Source organism: Apteryx mantelli, chromosome 2 (genome assembly GCF_036417845.1).
Source record: "Apteryx mantelli isolate bAptMan1 chromosome 2, bAptMan1.hap1, whole genome shotgun sequence".
Lineage (NCBI taxonomy): Eukaryota > Metazoa > Chordata > Aves > Apterygiformes > Apterygidae > Apteryx > Apteryx mantelli.
In genome coordinates this window covers 170,867,275-170,883,442 of record NC_089979.1, presented here as the reverse complement: position 1 = coordinate 170,883,442, position 16,168 = coordinate 170,867,275, and the positions used below count along the sequence as shown (strand labels likewise).

General features: G+C 43.0%; 2 protein-coding genes across 3 annotated transcripts in view; one reads left to right on the top strand and one right to left on the bottom strand.

Moving 5' to 3' along the window:
* The window catches only part of ALS2CL (ALS2 C-terminal like), a 29,666-nt gene extending 22,254 nt beyond the window's left edge, over nt 1-7,412 (top strand). Inside the window, exons 20-26 of the mRNA XM_067292065.1 lie at nt 450-518; nt 1,526-1,699; nt 2,561-2,603; nt 2,804-2,865; nt 3,982-4,131; nt 5,162-5,258; nt 5,893-7,412. Of these exons, the coding sequence (XP_067148166.1) occupies nt 450-518; nt 1,526-1,699; nt 2,561-2,603; nt 2,804-2,865; nt 3,982-4,131; nt 5,162-5,258; nt 5,893-5,964 (667 nt within the window). The 3' untranslated portion in view covers nt 5,965-7,412. The remainder of the gene's footprint in view (nt 1-449; nt 519-1,525; nt 1,700-2,560; nt 2,604-2,803; nt 2,866-3,981; nt 4,132-5,161; nt 5,259-5,892) is intronic.
* Nucleotides 7,413-8,483: 1,071 nt separating this feature from the next.
* JMJD4 (jumonji domain containing 4) lies at nt 8,484-16,162 on the bottom strand. Of its 2 annotated transcripts, XM_067292063.1 has the most exons (7): nt 16,085-16,162; nt 14,529-15,133; nt 13,709-13,874; nt 12,397-12,522; nt 11,370-11,637; nt 10,500-10,646; nt 8,484-9,618 (listed from the first exon to the last, which is right to left on the bottom strand). In XM_067292063.1, exons 2-7 carry the CDS (start codon nt 14,791-14,793, stop codon nt 9,307-9,309), a joined length of 1,284 nt encoding a protein of 427 aa, XP_067148164.1. In that variant the 5' UTR covers nt 14,794-15,133; nt 16,085-16,162; the 3' UTR covers nt 8,484-9,306. The 2 variants fall into 2 exon arrangements, with proteins under 2 accessions (XP_067148164.1, XP_067148165.1); XM_067292064.1 differs by lacking the exon at nt 12,397-12,522.
* Nucleotides 16,163-16,168: the final 6 nt, after the last annotated feature.

Here is a 16,168-nt window from a genome sequence, read left to right as displayed (position 1 = left end):
CAGGTCCTGAAACCTCACATCCTTTGCATGGGAGTACCGGGGCGGGTGCTCAGTGAGAGTGCAGTTACGATTGCCAAAGTGACTACCATTCCCTTAAGAAACTAGAGATTCTTCAAAATCACTCATGCATCTCCTGGAAGCTTCTGCTGGTGACAGAGAATACCCTCAAATAGTGAAATATGGTCAGCTAAACAGGGTATGACCCTTGGAGCTAGACACCATGTATAAGGCTCTGTTAATCCTGGGATTCAATGTAGAGGAAAATAGGATGCCTCCAATATATTCTTTCAAATTCCTGAAGAGACCTAAGCAGTGCTACAAGGACTCCAAAGAGCTGTGTTGATATCCCACTTGGTGCTGAGGCAGCTAAGCTCCTCATCTGTGAATACCAAATTACCCTTAATGATAAATAAGAGGAGAACTAAACCTTGATTCTGCTTGTCTTCTAGGGGTTTGCTCCATCTGGCGCTGGAACAGAAAGGCCAACTGCCCACAAAGAGTGCGGATGGAGAGACAAAGTAGGTATCACCACCGGCTGTTTAATTTTAAGCTGCTTGGGCATATAGGGTGCTTCTAAAATACATTCAATGCTGAACTGATCATATTTGTCAGAAGCTGTCCTATGCGACTTGGGTTTACTGCCCATATTTTTCTCTGAGTGCATAGCTGTCAATATGCTTTTCATGCTTCTCTCCCAGAAGAATGAGAGCAACTTTTTTCTAATCATGTTCTGTAGTAGAATAAAAGGTGCGGAGAGTCAGAGCTGTGTGGGACACAGCCTTGCAAGATACTCCACACTTGTCGGTGTGGGTTAGCATGGCCGTGTGAGAGACAGCAGTCCCAGTGCTACTACATGCTTCGCTTTAGCTGTAGGAACTTGGTCAGTGCCGGGATGGGGACTTCCATATCAACACTGAGATGTAGGCAGGCCTGGAAATAGGCAGCACAGTGCAGAAAATGTGGCAAGAGTAGAATACATGGGGTTGGAATCCTAGAATAGGAAAGTAGGGATAATTGTGGAAGACCTAGTTTAGGGGGTTTGGGTTGGGAAGAAGCTGTAATCTGCAGCCATCCCCTTGTGAGCTAAGTGAATCCAAAGGTTTGAAATGGTAAGCAGCTGGAAAATGGCTTGATCTGATTTCATTTGCTCTTTTTCACGGTAGAAATACCTACTCTACTGAAAGAATTCAGAAAGAACAGTTGGAGATAGTTCTCTGGTGCTCCAGATTTCTCCCAGTGGCCAAGGAGACCTTGTTGTAGGTAGCACTGTTGGAGAAACAGTGTCCTGTCCTACAGTGTAAGATGCACTTGTCCACGAGCTGAAGATACATACGTGAGAGTGTCATATGGGTCACTACTATCCAACTGTGACATTGAACTCAAGAGGAGGGAGGAAGGGAGAACAGATCAACCTTGCAGTCTCAGAAGCTGGCTTTTCCACTGTGTCCTGCGTAGCTACTGCTTTTGGTAATATCAAGGTTACAGATTTCACTGTAGGTTTCTGCTTCATTTTTCTCTGCTGTAGCGACCAGAAGGCATGCAGTATCGTCCTGCCTCTGATCTTGCCATGCTTCTACCCTGAGCTCTTCATGCTCTACATGCTCTATCATGAAAGAGAAGATGACCTCTACTGCCAAGGGATTGTGGACCTAAGTCTGTTTCCTGACATCAAGCTGCTAGAGTTTCTGGATGTGCAGAAGTGAGTCACCTTTTTCATCCTTGGATGCATGTCCTATGATGGGAAGCTAGCAGCCAGGGAAAGCTCTGATGGCATGGCAGAAAGGGATGTTATAACATCTTGGTTCCTGGGAACACGCTACATCAGCTGTAGAGCTGAGTTTTTTTGTAGGCTGCAGCACAGAGTCTTGTCACAGAGTTCCTGCAATACTGTGTCTGGAAGGACAACACCAACTAGTGGAAAGCTGCTATTATGTATGCTTATTTTTCCTTTTCCCTTAGCAAAAATCTTCTTGTCTAATTCACAAAACACTGGTTTGTTCCAGCTCAGGAACAATCGGATAAAGATTATTAATGTGCCTATAGTCCACCAAATGATACCTGCTGCCACAGTTGTGGGCGCTCAGCCTCAAGATAGGGGAAAGGCTTTGGAGCCAGACATTTCCTTCACCCACTTCTGCAGCGAGATCCATCTCTGGAAGTGATATGTGAAGGCTTATGACTTGAACTCAAGAGGCATGTGATTCTTTCTAACATAGCATAATCTGTAGCTCAAGGGCTTAAGCAGGCTCCAGGAGACCTGGAGTCTAGAGACAGTTTGGCTCAGTCTAGACTCAGTGAGATGAATTGCATCTGAAAGTGCCTAAACGCCTCACTGATTATTACAGGAGCATTTGTGGATGAAATGAATCCTGAGCTCAGGTCAATTAGTCTGAACTATTAATTTTTCCTGTAGCAATGTAACAACAGGAGAGAACTTAGCCTTGAACACCTACAAGGCTTTTCATGTCACCTTGAATTAGACTAAAAAGCAGTCAAGACTAACTTGGAGTGGAGTTAAGACTTAACTGCCTTCTAAATCTTCTCTGTAATCTCCTTTTAGACATCTGTGGCCTCTGAAAGATCTCACCCTGACAACCAACCAGGTAAGAAATAGCCCTAAGAGCTAGTTTTGGTACATTAGTGAAACGGAGTGGGACTACATGTTGGTGCTAGCTAACGATGGAGCTTCACCTGAATAACCAGAGGGGCACCAACAGTTGTGGATGGGCGCAATGGACTCAGAAAAGCTAAGTGAGGGATGTTCCTGATGTTCCTGAAATACATAATCCTGTCTCCCTTTCAGAGGCGCTCCCTTATCAAGGACAAGTGTTTCCTGTCTGCTACCGAGTGCTTGCAGAAGCTGATGTAAGTCACCTCCCATAACCTCCTATCGACAGTCAGAGCTGACGGGGATTTTCTGTATTCTGGGAAATGCCAGAATTTACATCTTTTTACAAAAGCAAATCTGGCTCAGGCTGCAAGTTTAAATAAGCCTGTAAAGACGTTTAAAGAAAAGTTGTTTGTGATGATATTTAAAAAAAAAACAAAAAAAAAAAACACTTCTGCAGAAAAAATATTTTGCTCCAGAAAGGTCAAGACTATGTTTAGTGTGTTTAAATGCAATCCTCCCCTGACAAATATTTAAACTTAATTTTGTTGAGATACTCCTGCAGAAAAACTGACTTTAATGAAATGGAGTTTGCCCATTGGAGCGTGCATAACAAATTTGGCGTGACTGTGACTGTCAAGTTGTGATAGAGGCTGTTGCTCAGGACACATGGATGGAGCTATATGAGGGTTATCTAACCTGTGTGGAGTGGTGAGATGATAGCGGAGCAAAGCAGAGCACCATTTAACAAATTTTGCCTGTTTTATTGGCTTGAGGGCCTGCGTGGGGGATGGTGCTACAGTAGTGAGTGGGAAGGAAGAGAAGGGGAGCAGGGAAGTGTTGTGGGACCCTGCAGATGGGAGCTCCTGGGCTGCGTATGCTGTCTCTGGAAGAGCTGTCCAGATGAAAGCCAGCATGACTTGTCCTATGGGGAAAGCAGCAGAGGAGATATGTACCCTTGCAGGAAGTTATGGGCAGAAGAACCAACCTTATAGATGTGACATGGGTATTACTCCCTTGCAAGAGCAGTTTCCTGATAGAACTGCCAAAAGTGGTTCATCTCATGCTTTTTAAATTTTATCTTAGGGACTGCAACTCATTTGAGTCCTGTCCAAAATAAAAAGATTGACACTAAGGTGAGCAAATCATGCTCTGGACTTAGAGCTCAAGGTCCATCCAGACAATATTACGCTCTAGTGACACCTCCTGGCACCACCTTGTTGACCCATTTTTGGTACAGTCATGTGAGATGATTGACAGGCTCTGGTTTTTTTTAGTGTGAAGGTCTGCTTTGAGGTTTCTTGGTACTGCTGCTTTGTCTCTGTAGCTGTGCAGTGGAAGCATCTTTTACATGGCTGTTTTCACACTGACAGCACCACAGTGGATCCCCGGGAAAAGCTGGTGATCCTCCAGAAGACGTATGAGGAGATAGAGAGCACTGTGTCTCGGGTGGTTGAGAAGGACTACAAGCTCCCCATGGATGACCTGTTGCCGCTGTTGATGTATGTTGTATCACGAGCTAAGTAAGTGGAAGCTTTTCATTTCCCATTCCTGCTGCTGTGTGTGATCTCACCCAGAGAAAAGCCAGCCACACTTCCAGGCAAAATGGCTTTAATGAAAAACCGGGGATTGCATTTTAACATGCTTTTCCTGAACGGTGTCTTCCAAGGAGAGACTTGAAAAGCGTTTCAGCAGAAGTGATTGCCTTTAATGGTTGGGCTGTTCTCATTGCTGCCCTTCCTGCAGAGACTGGACTTATTTGTTCCTTTGTCAAGGAGTTTGCAAGAGCCATAGTAAAGGCTGTTGGGTTGGTTTGTGCCCTGTCTTGAGAGAGGAATACAGGATTTGAATCCTTATTGATTTCTGATTTAAGGGAAATCACTTAGTCCGTCTTTGCCCTTGTAACCTATAGAGAAAACTTTTATTTTGCATTCAAAAATTGTTGTTCAGTTTGGAGACTGGAAGGTCTTGAATACTGAATGCCTAGTAATTAGACCTTTCCTGTGTAGGAATAGCTGTAAATGTAACACATTTCCGCAAAGAGCGGCTGTGTTTGTGCTGCTTTCGCTGGAACTTGCAGGAACCTGCTTACATTCAATAAAATGAAACTGCGTCTTTTTTTCTGGCAAGTCTGAGTCAAAGTCCTTGACTGATTTTCTGGATGTCTGCTTGGTGCCCAAAAAAGGGTAAAGTGGTTAAACTTGAGGCTTAGTCTCAAAATCCAGAAGCTTTTTTTTTGTGTGTGTGTTGTACTCCCATTGGATGGATACTGGATTTTTTGCTAGGGAATATTCTCAACTGTAGATGACAGAGGAGAGGCATAAGAGAGACTGAGCATGTGAAATGGAGGATTTTTCATTTGCTTATGAAAATTTCTGAACATCTCTGCTGAGATCCAGTCATACAGGATACCTCAAAGACTCAGCCTCTGGTAGATCAGGGTGATGAACTTCCAGATCCATGCCTGCCTCTCTCTCCATAATCAAATGTATTCCCACAAATGCTGGTGCCCAGAGATGTGTTAAAAGGGTTGTGACTGCTGCTTTTTCCTAGAATACAGCACCTGGGAGCTGAAATCCATCTGATCAGAGACTTGATGGACCCCACCAATCAAGGAGGACTGTATGATTTTCTGCTAACAGCACTGGAGGTAAGGAAAAGTTTTCGACAGTGACAGTGGCAAGCTGTGGTAGAAAAGACTTTCTTAAATAGTAGAAGGGGGGGAAAAAAGTCCTTTGTCTAAAGATACCGTGGGATTTTCATTACTGGAGAGAGAGACTGCCAGTAATACAACAGGGGGAAGTTCAAAGGCAGTGAGATCTATCCAGTTCCCCCAGGCAGGAATTCCAGCATCAGTATGAGACTGGAAACCATCTAATGCACAAAACTGAAGTATTTTTGCAGTCAAAACTGTCAGGTCTGCAAGAACTTCCAAATGGGACCAGGCCTCCTGCAAGGGATCTAGCCAAGAAGAACGGAAAGTCATAACCTAAAGTTCTATCAGAAATCACAAGGATATGGCAATGTTTTACTGATGTAGCAAAAAGAGTACGGAGACACTGATGCTCTCCCCTCTGAAATTAAATGGGAGTAGTGTTGACATGCCTAGCACAGAAGGTTATTTTCCTTCTAGTCTATAGACTGTGCTTTTCATTAATTATGACGTGCAGATTTAGTCTTCTGCCCAGCCTAGGGGGACAGTGGAATTTCACTAGGTGTGCAAGAGACCAAAATTTGACACAAAACCCCCTTGTCCTTAATGGGTTGTTCTGTTCCTTGCCCAGTCATGCTATGAACACATTCAGCGGATGCGACTCCATCAGAGAGAGAACTGCCACGGGACTCACAACTCCTGAGCCGGGACCCCACTGGGTCCTCCCTCCTGCACTTTGCTGACTGAACACTGGCGGATGAAGAAGTAATCGAGTCGCTGCTGTTTTGGCTGCCTTTTGAAAGGGAAGAATGGCTATTTTTTCAGATGAGGGTTTCTGTTTTATTGGGAGCATGCTAGTCTCCGCTGAGGTTCACCTTCAGCTTCTCCTCAGAAATTCTTCCCTTGGTGAAACTCAGCCCTGCTTTTATTTTATTTTATTTTTTTGACATAAAGGTAGAGCAAAGTTTTGCTGTGTGTTTTCCTTTTTTTCTTTTTTTTTCGGACCAGCTACAATCGTAAAGCACAGACATTTGGATGCTGTTGGCTAACAGCCTTTGATATGCAACCTCAGCTTGCGTTTGGAAATCTCTTTGTGGAAAGTGGCTGAGGTTTCTTTTGCCCTGTAGATTTATCTCACTTTCCCACAAAAGCAATCTGCCTCCTTCCCCTGAAATGCCAGTTAACTGTTCGTTCAGTTGCTGTGTTTATTTTGCACTGCTGAACTGACATAAGGAAGAGGTTATTTTATAGAAAATGGTAAAATGAATCCAAAAGAATCGCCTTGGTTGGTGGAACTCCATTTCTGGTTGGTAGAAATGCGGCAGGGACATGAGAAGCCCTCTCAATGCCCATAAACGACAATTTTTGTGGAGTATGGAGGCTTCTTCTGGCTCACTAAGAAGAATATCTTTCCATTCTTCTTCCTAACTATGCCAAACTCGATACCTCTCCATTGCACTGTAAAGCTGCTATTGACTAACTTTATTTTTATGATACTTGTATATTTATACTTTGCAGAGTCCTGTTTAATCTCAGGGATATCACACTTGCACCTTGAACACGCTGGTGCTGCTTTGTTATTCTGTAAGGGCTCCTGCACGCCCTGTACAAAGGACATAACATCTGTCTGGAGTGACAGATCTAATCCTGGTGAGGCAACACATCGAAACACCCGGCCTTCTGCACGGGCAGGCCTGCAAAAACACTGCTTCTCCTAGGTGCATAGCTTTGTGCTGACAGACCACCCGCTGCCACCGGTAGGGTACAAACCAGATTAGAATTAGACTGGTTTTTATAATGCCTTTATAAAAGGCAAAGGGATATTTGGTAGCCTGCTGTTATCAGATGAAAATACTAAAGAATGAATTGCTTATTAGAGCAAAAGCTCTTTTGAACTAGGTTTTAATTTTTTTTTAATTTTTTTTTTTTACAGTTTGACATTAAATTGTCCAGGTTTGTAACTTCAGGAAACAAACAAACAAAAAAACACCCCCAAAACTCTACAGACTGTTTTCTCCTGTTTATCACAAGTATTATGCTTTAATAAATAGTACACTGGTTACAATAGTTAATATATTGGTATGAGAGTATTCCTAATGTATGTTTTACAGTAACTTTATATTTAAATAAAGCTGTTTAATTTTTAAGAGAGATTCCAGGCTTCCATACTGTCTTTATTTCAATCTTCTTGTCTTCTGACCATTCTGAGAATTTCCCTTCCCCTCCTTGTCCCTAGAACAATCTGTGGCTCCGTTGATGCCTTGATCAGTCATGGATGAACTCCAGATTAGTTTCCTAATGGAACCACAAGAGAACCTCACACCTTTGTTCTCTACAGAATCCATAAAGAGAACGTGGCTTAAATTTTAAGCTCATTTCATGCAATTTTCCCCCACTGTTTTGCACTGATCACACTACGACTTAGCTGGCCTTGTGGAGGAGGGTTCTTGCATCATCAGGATGCAGGATACAGGACCAAAGAACATGCTTTCCTACCAGTACCCTGATTGTCCACTTTAACTGTTGTTCCTGGTAACACCTCTATGAAATCTCACCTTACTCATGTAAGGAGGAAAAGCTCCAGCTGCCTGTTTTTGAGAATGTAAACAGCCATAAGTGACAGCTGTGAACACTTAATTTCAGAGTTGCTTAAAACTGGCAATTTTCCAGTCCAAAGAAACATCTTGCCAGAAGGTTGAATCACTGAGATGTAGTCACAGCTGTTGAAAGTGTTTTTGCCATACTCCATTCTTCCATACCCTGGGTACTGATCTTAATTTCAGGTACCATTTCCTATTCACAATGCAGAGCACCTACTACAAAATATGACATGCAAAATGCACCGTACAAACTCCACAGAATTATCTAGAAAACAACGAAACTTTGCAGCCTACTAAAGACTTCTTCTATTGCACTTTCTAAACATAAGGTTATTAGTTGCTTTTATTGGTCATCTGCGGTTGAGAAGTGAGGAAGTTTTGGATCAATAATTCAAGTGAGCCCTAAAGGGCAACTATGTTAACAGTATGCAGCCATTTGTGCTTTGGGCTTTCTTGCCAATCAGTAGCAGCAAGAGGGATACTTCACTGGAAATGCTCTTTAACCCAAGGGTAGCATTCAGCTTGCAAGTTGTGCTCTGTAACCATGCAGTAGTGCTATTTGGTGTGTTAAAAGTCTGGCTTTTTTTTTTTTTTTTTTTTAGGAGATAATATGAGGTTATCTGCTAGCTTCCCTGCTTAATCAAGTCTTTGCTTGATAAAAATACTGTGCCTTGAAATAGCATATAGCAATGAGAGAGTATATTCACGCTTCGCCTTTTGGGTGGATCACATGGTAAAATTATTAGTGGTAGATTTGCTATCAGGACTCTGCCTTCCTGGTATGTTAAATCTAATCCTGCAGGGCCTGAAGCAGGATGAAAGCTGAGGCTATCAGAGACTTTCAGCTGTAGAAGACTGTCACTATAAGGAAACTAGTACAGAGAGCTCCTGCATATCTAAACTACAGCTGTTGAGCCAGCTCAGTCTTCAAGGAAGCTAAATAACTAGCATCTGGTAATGTGAAAAAAAAAAGGCTGAGCTACTCCTGGAAGTAAGACAGGTTTTAAAGCAATGAGGCTGTGACCAGAGACAGCAGAGCTTAACTGTTGGAGCCTGCAGTACAGGTTAGGTGTCTGTATGGTGTAGACCACTCATTTTGGTGCTGAGCCCTGCCAGACCAAAGCTTGTTCCACAGAGAATCTTCATTCATCTTCACTGAATGCATGCTCACCAGCAGCGATCAACTTATCAGCCTCTACAGTACCAACATTATTTGGGTTTTTCCATTTTCTTTCTTTTTTTCCCCCCTGTGCAATTATTCTAGATACTGAAACATTGGCAGTTCACAAAGTATTCAGTCTTCTTGTGAATGTATTCTCTCCCCACTCTATATTAAGGCTCTTTGTACTTAAATTGCAACAGCTATTAAACAGGGAGGAGTCATTCATCTATAAATACTCATTTTGTAAAAGGTTCATTTTACAAAGAACTGAATAAATAGGAAGTTAGAGTAGCGCTGTATCTATTGCTGCTTTCAAGTGGTGGAGCAATGCCTCTGGAGGTGGAGAAAGTGACGTCAGGTCTAGTTTCTTGAAATCTTCATTAGCACTCAATGATGTTAACACCTTCACAGTCCTCTTTAAATCAAACACTGCATGGAGCATGCCCAAGGTGGAAATGGCAGCTTTTGGAGTGTTCTTTGCTAAAGCTTCGTCATCGAGGCCGTTTTCCAAGACAGAAATCCTGTTCTCTGCAATAACTTTGAGGAAGTTGTAGAACTCCTTATAGTCTATACCCGTGCAAGACTTCATGATCAACTAAGGGGAAAAAAAAAGCAGCTTTGAAAAGGAAGCAATTCCTTTTTATTTACAGTAAGAATTATAGAAATTATTTTATTAAGCTAGTAACTATCTGGAATTATAAGTAACTAAGTTTAATCATCTTGAATTATCTTTTTTGTAACTTCTTGATGATTAAGGGCACTAAAATACTTTGTCTTATTGGAAACTTCACTAGCCCCAAAAGCAATACTGGTTTTGGTACTACTAAATGGCTGCATTTTTGAAATTATTTTTGGAAGATACCAATGTAGCAGCAGTAACAACAGCCTCCAGAAATAAACTTTACATTTGCTTTACACTTAAGGGCTTGGGGGCATACAAGATACAACACTGCTCAATTTAGTTATGCCTTCTAAAAACAGCATCTTGCAACAGAACCGGTTGCCACTTTCACCTTAATTTTGCTTGTTGCAGATTCAGTGTTTCACAGTGAATGGAATTCAAACTCTTTCTGCTGTCTGGGGTGGGGTCTTACAAGTTCTGCTGTTTACAGGAAGAAGCACTTGTCTTTTATATAGGGGAAGGTAGAGTCTACATAAGCGATTAATCTTTATGTTAATGCTAACCTCAATAATTGAGGAATACCAGCTGAAGCGTTAGTTTTTCAGACAACATCCTAACCTCCTTGACATAGCAAATATGCACTGACAAAGCCTTCCATTATCTTACTAAAGCAATATATTTCCTGAAAAGTGAAATTGTCACCAGTTCCTAGTTTATTCAGAAATGTGCACTAATTCCAGGTATGAGGTTAAGGACTTGAATGTCTTACAGCTCTAATAAGGCAGTTCATTGCATCCCTGAAATTCATGACCCTCTAAATAACATGATGCTGGCTGTCTGCCTGCCTGTTATACCTGGCATTGTACGTGCCAATCGTCCATAGGGTCCTTCCATTCATTGATTTCCCGCTGGACGGCTGCTAATTCATCCTGCAGGAAGCACCACATTATAGCCACATTGCAGCCATTCACCCAGTTGTGGTTAATGGAAATGGTATCCTCCTGAAGAAAGAGAGTTTAAACAGTTACTAAGCTCTACTTAGGCAAGTGTGAGCGAACAACTGTCAATTCATTGTTGCTGTAAAGAAGTTAAATCACATTTCCCAGAAAGTAAAATGCTTCTTTGGGGGCCAGCATTACTGCTATGCTGACAGGCTGGCTCTTTTTAATATCCCTGAACAACCTAATCTTGTTTCACTCTGTAAAATGGCAAATGTCTCTAGTTCCTTTGCCTGAGCACATTTTTTGTTGGGGGCGGGGAGCAACAACGAGAGAAGATAGGGGAAGAAAGGAACGAGATTGTAATCGTGAAGACCATTTGTTTCATTAGCATTTTCATCAGTCAGTTACAATTTATAGTTAGAACCCAAGATTAACAGCCCAGCATAATTCCATCTTGTCCAACATCCCGTGTCTCAGTGACCAGTAGCATCTCATAAGGAAAAATAAGAAAAGAGGGTGCAGATAGCTCCTTCCAGTTGTACACACTCCCAGCTTCTAGTGGGCAATGATCTGGGGAGCTTCCGAGTTCAAGATTTTTTTCTTGGTCATCATGTTGAGTAGCCAATGATGACCTTTCCTCCAAGAATTTGTCTCTATTTTTTTTCAGCTGAGTCAAACTTTCGGCGTCCACAATGTGCTGCAGCAATATAGGTTTGATCTGATTCAAGCCTGCTGCCTGGTTCTCTCTCTGTGTTACGAAAAGATTGGTATCAGTTATCTTACCAGATTGTAAACCTGATGATGCCATCCACTGGGGATGAAGACGATTTCCCCTGCTTCCTGTAATATTTCAACAGGGGGTTGGCTTTGGGTGTAGCGAGGGTAAACACTGTTGTCCTGAAGACCAGGTGCAGTCACATCGAAGGGCAAGTTGCCATGGCGATCTTTTAGGTATTCCTCCTGTCCCGGGGGGTAGAGCAACCATTTCTTTCTCCCACATATATTGGCTGACCAGCTATAGGAACGGAAGACATCAGCATGGAATGGAGTCCTGTGGGTCAAATCAAAGGTTTAAGTAAGGACAGTGCCTAAAACCCATAAGATAAATTCACGTCTGTGAAAAACTTCTGGTTTCAGACATACACACAGAAATCAACCTTCACTATGCAGGCAAATCTGAGCCCAAAGAGTAGTCATCTTCATTTAATTTTTACTGTTTTAAGTATTAAAAGGCCACTGCATCTACACAGTTTTGCAGTATTTTACATCCTCTGTGCTTCTCTATCAGTTACTTTTGAATCTGTCCCATAGATACTTCAATGGTAGGAGATTCTATGATGTGAATTGATTGGAATACTGTAAATGTAACTTTATCACACACATCAGATTTAATTTTTCCACCTGCAAAATATTTGACTAACTCATCAGTGCCCCTCCCAGGCTTCTGTTGGCACTGTGGATCAGAAGAGGCTGATGACCCACCACAAGGCTTCACTGCTCTAAACCTAGAGCTAGATGATACTTTTTTTAGATTCTGTGTGCACATGCCATGCCACAGTTCAAGGACAGAAATACTGTGCGCCAGTGAGCAGCAGAAAACAATTTAGCTGATTGCACAAAGACAGCTCATATCCAGAACCAAATGAGCTGCTAAAGAAACAAGGCTTGCTGCATTCAGGTACAGCACCACGCAGCATGGCTACACCATCTCTGCAGCCTGATGCTATCCTGAAATACAATGTGATAATCCCCTAGAGTATTTATCTTAAAAAAAGAGTATGTAAGGAGGACAGAAACCAAGCTGCCTTACCATGAACCTTTAGGTCCCATGTAGACAAACCGGTAATCATCCACACCTATAGCATCCCAGTACTCGTTCAGCCAGTCAGATGTGAAATACACAGGGGTTGTGTAAACATCTTGCTCTGGGAAAGCTCTTAAAAAGATAAAGTGTTGGAAAAGGGTCTCAGAAAAATGCGCTATTTTTTTCTTCTACATTGTTGCCCCAAACCCAGAAGCAGAGACCAATCAAGTCTCCAGCACACCACTCATGGTATGCTACCACGTTCTTTGTGTCATTCACAACTCCAAGTTCTTCTGTCTAAACATGCAAAATGCATGCAATAGTGCTTTTCTCTCCCCTAGGAAAGCTGTGAAAGTTAAGAATTATTTGGGAGAATGCTTTTAACCATGGCAAAGACAGTCCCTGAGGAACACATTCTCTTCAGAGGAGACGTCAGCAAGACCGGTTGTCCAACTGGATGACAGACTGGAGGTGTGAGCATTAGACAGGCTGTAGGACTTTGAAAAATGCCTGACCTCCTCCCACAATATATGCTACCCCTTTCCCATCCTAGGCCACATGTACAGACTCTTTGTAGCAAGCCACAGGACAGATATCTGGGAAAGCAGACAAACAGGGAGGTGGTGACTGACTAATCTCCTCTGTTGTGAGGCAGTGACACACTCACAAGTGAAAACAAGGATTCCACAACAAGGGCTGATCACAGGAAAGTTGGAGTAGGAGCAGGACACATTTACAGAAGAAGAGAAGTGAATGAAAAGAGATAAAAACCCCAGGCAGACATGGGGAATGGACAGTGCATCCACCTAACTTGCAGCAGGCTGGAAGAGGAGAAGGAAAGCCTGCAGAAAGTTAAGAGAACATGAAAGACTGAGAAGGTTAACTGAAAAGAAAATGAATGCTATAGGATTATAACTCATACAGAAAAAAGACAGAATGCTCACTGAAAGAAACACGATTATAAACGTCTCCCTTCCTCCTAAGGACTAAAATTTTCACCATAACGGCCAAAGCAAAAGCCAACGGTACAACCACACAGTTCCCACAAGGATAACGTATAGTTGTTTAAAACATCATATGTGAAAAGGTAAGTGCTCAGGAATGTCATCCTCTTCAGTAAGCAGTGACCTGTTTAAGAATCTTGCCGTGTGTGAAACCCCGAGAATGATGCAGTGCAAGAATGATATTTCACTGGGAAGGTGCTAACAAATAGCACTGGCAGCATTTAAACGCTCAGGCATCAAAAGATGAGTGTTGCGGCTCTGCAGCAGCTCTCCGCTGTTTGCGGCCTGCAGAGGATTCCGGGGTGCTCTCTTACCTGCTCAGGTGCCAGTCCTTCAGATAAAGGCACCCTCGAGATGAACGGTAGTCATTTTTAATGTGCTCTTTCCAGTAATTTATGTACTCCTTGAAAGGGATCTGCTCTTTTGGGTTAGAATTGTACTCCTTGACATCACAGTTGGCAACAGGTACTATAGCCTCTCCTGAAAGATAAAACTTTTTGAGTTCCTGTGGGAACAGAACAATTGGTGCTGAAACCGAACTTCTTTAACCTTATACACCGTAGCGGCCTCTAATATCTGAACACCATCATGCTCAGTACGCTACAAATACATATGGCAACAATCCCTAGCCCAGCTCTCGCTCCCAACACCACCATTCTAGGACAGCATGATTCAGACCAGTCTACAAAGTCATTTATTTTTTGTGACCTGCAATTTCTTCTTACCAAACTACATGCGGAATTGGGTATCAATTCCTATGAATCATACTAATGTTTTACAGCCTGAAGACATACTCTGAGATATTTCACTGTAACTACAGAATACTTTCCCCTTTGCCCATTTAATATTTTCAGCCTATAGGACTGCTCCTTTGGTTAAAATTAAACAGGCACATGAACTGGTATGGTTAGATTATATCATAGCTTTATTTTATTTCATTAACAGAATAAATTCAAGATTGGAATCTGAGTGAACCAAAAAGTATGAGTAAGTATAGAAAATGAATGCATTAACTTAGAAAGAGGTCTGGAGAAATTACTTGGTTTTCACTAGCGCTTCAATTCCTAAGCAACAAAAAAGCTCATTAGCATTTAGCGTACATGTTTCAATTCAATATTAAAAGTCATAACTTACCAAACTTCTGCAACAGATAATCGAAGTTAGGCTTCCCATCCCAAGTAACCCAATTTCTCCTGCTGCCCCAGCCTTCCGTGAATTTAGCTGAGAAAATACAGGGATGGTTGGGAATCAAATAATCCCGGAAAAAGTCTGAGTAAGTGAATGATTCTACCTTTTCAATAAAGTCAACGTGTCCTGTCGGGAGGCAGAATGCAGTGTGAGATGAACTGCTGTAGTCACGAAAAAAGGCAGTGGAACAGGCAAATGTTGCCCTGTCCATTCAGGCTGGATACCTTTCCTGGCTTAGCCAAGACAGCGCTGACCAGATATTACCCAGACAGGCTAAAGTAAAAAAAACAAAACAAAACAAAACTCCACGCTTTAAAATGTGATTTGATTCTCTACATCTGTGAAAACTCACAGAAAAATATAAATGTCCAACAGCAAAACGGAAGGTTGTACAGGAGTGTCCCACCATGTGGGGCTAATTAGGATCCTTGATGTTTTAAAATGCCTCACAGTGGCGGGACACTTGATGAATGAAGCCACCCTGCAGCTGGCGAAGACGCCGCTCTTCCTCCCCAGGGTGACCACGTTCTCCAGCAAGGGCTGATCCCTTCCTAAAACAGCAGACATTAATTTCAGGGGCATGTCCCTGCTAATTGAATTAATTACTGGGGTGGGGGGAGGGGAGAAAGGGAAGACCCCCTCCCCCCGATATTTGCCCCTCTAGGAAACCGCTCCAGCCCAGAGATGGCTTTGGGGCTCACCCCTTTGTGGGGAGAGAAAGTAAGCTCTGTGTGTGTGTATATATATATGTATTAAATATATGTGTATACATATAGAAACACATACCTATGTGTATATACACATGCATATATGTGTGTATATAGACACACACACATATGTGTATATATATATACACACAGAAATGTATATGTGTATATATACACACATGTGTATATGTGTCTATATGCACACATATGTATTAAATATGTGTATATATACACACATATTAAATATGTGTATATATTTACAGATACATATGTGTATATACATGCATATATGTGTGTGTAAATATGTGTGTGTGTATATATATACACACACACACACAGATGTATATGTGTATATACACGTGCACACACACACATATATATTTATATATACACATATATACACAAACACCCCCTCCCCCCAGACCCTTCTTTATTGGCCAGGCAGTTCCTATACGTAAAATTAGTAAATAACAGTGAGGAAAAAGAGTAAAATTAGTAAATAACCGTGAGTGAGAGGGAGGTGCCGGGGGGTGACCGAGCAAGGCCGGGGGGGGGGGGGTGGAAGCCCCCAGGGAAGGCGAGGCCGGCGGGCTGCCCGCACCCTGCAGGGCCTGGGGAGACGCCGGGGGGGGTCCCGGGGGTGAAGGGAGCCGCCATGAGGGTCCGCCCGCCTCACCCCCCCTCCCCCGGGGCGCCCGGACGCCATTAGGCGACGCACACACCCTGTCCCTCGGCTCGCCCCCGCCGGCCGCGGCCCGCGGGAGCGGAGAGGGCAGCGGGGCGGCGGATACTCACCCCCTGCCCGCCTCTCGGCGGGGCTGGAGCCCGGGGCGAGCCGCGGCGGCGGAGGGAGCCGGCTCCCGCGGCGGCCCCCGGAAC

Bases quoted from the DNA above. Each gene is read 5' to 3' on its own strand.
- JMJD4 (XM_067292063.1), bottom strand. From the start codon at position 14,793: ATGGACAGGGCAACATTTGCCTGTTCCACTGCCTTTTTTCGTGACTAC. The intron at 11,638-12,396 runs GTAAGGCAGCTT...TTTGACCCACAG, and splicing joins ATGGGACCTAAAGGTTCATG to GACTCCATTCCATGCTGATG. The intron at 9,619-10,499 runs GTATAACAGGCA...TTTTCCCCTTAG, and splicing joins ATTGGCACGTACAATGCCAG to TTGATCATGAAGTCTTGCAC.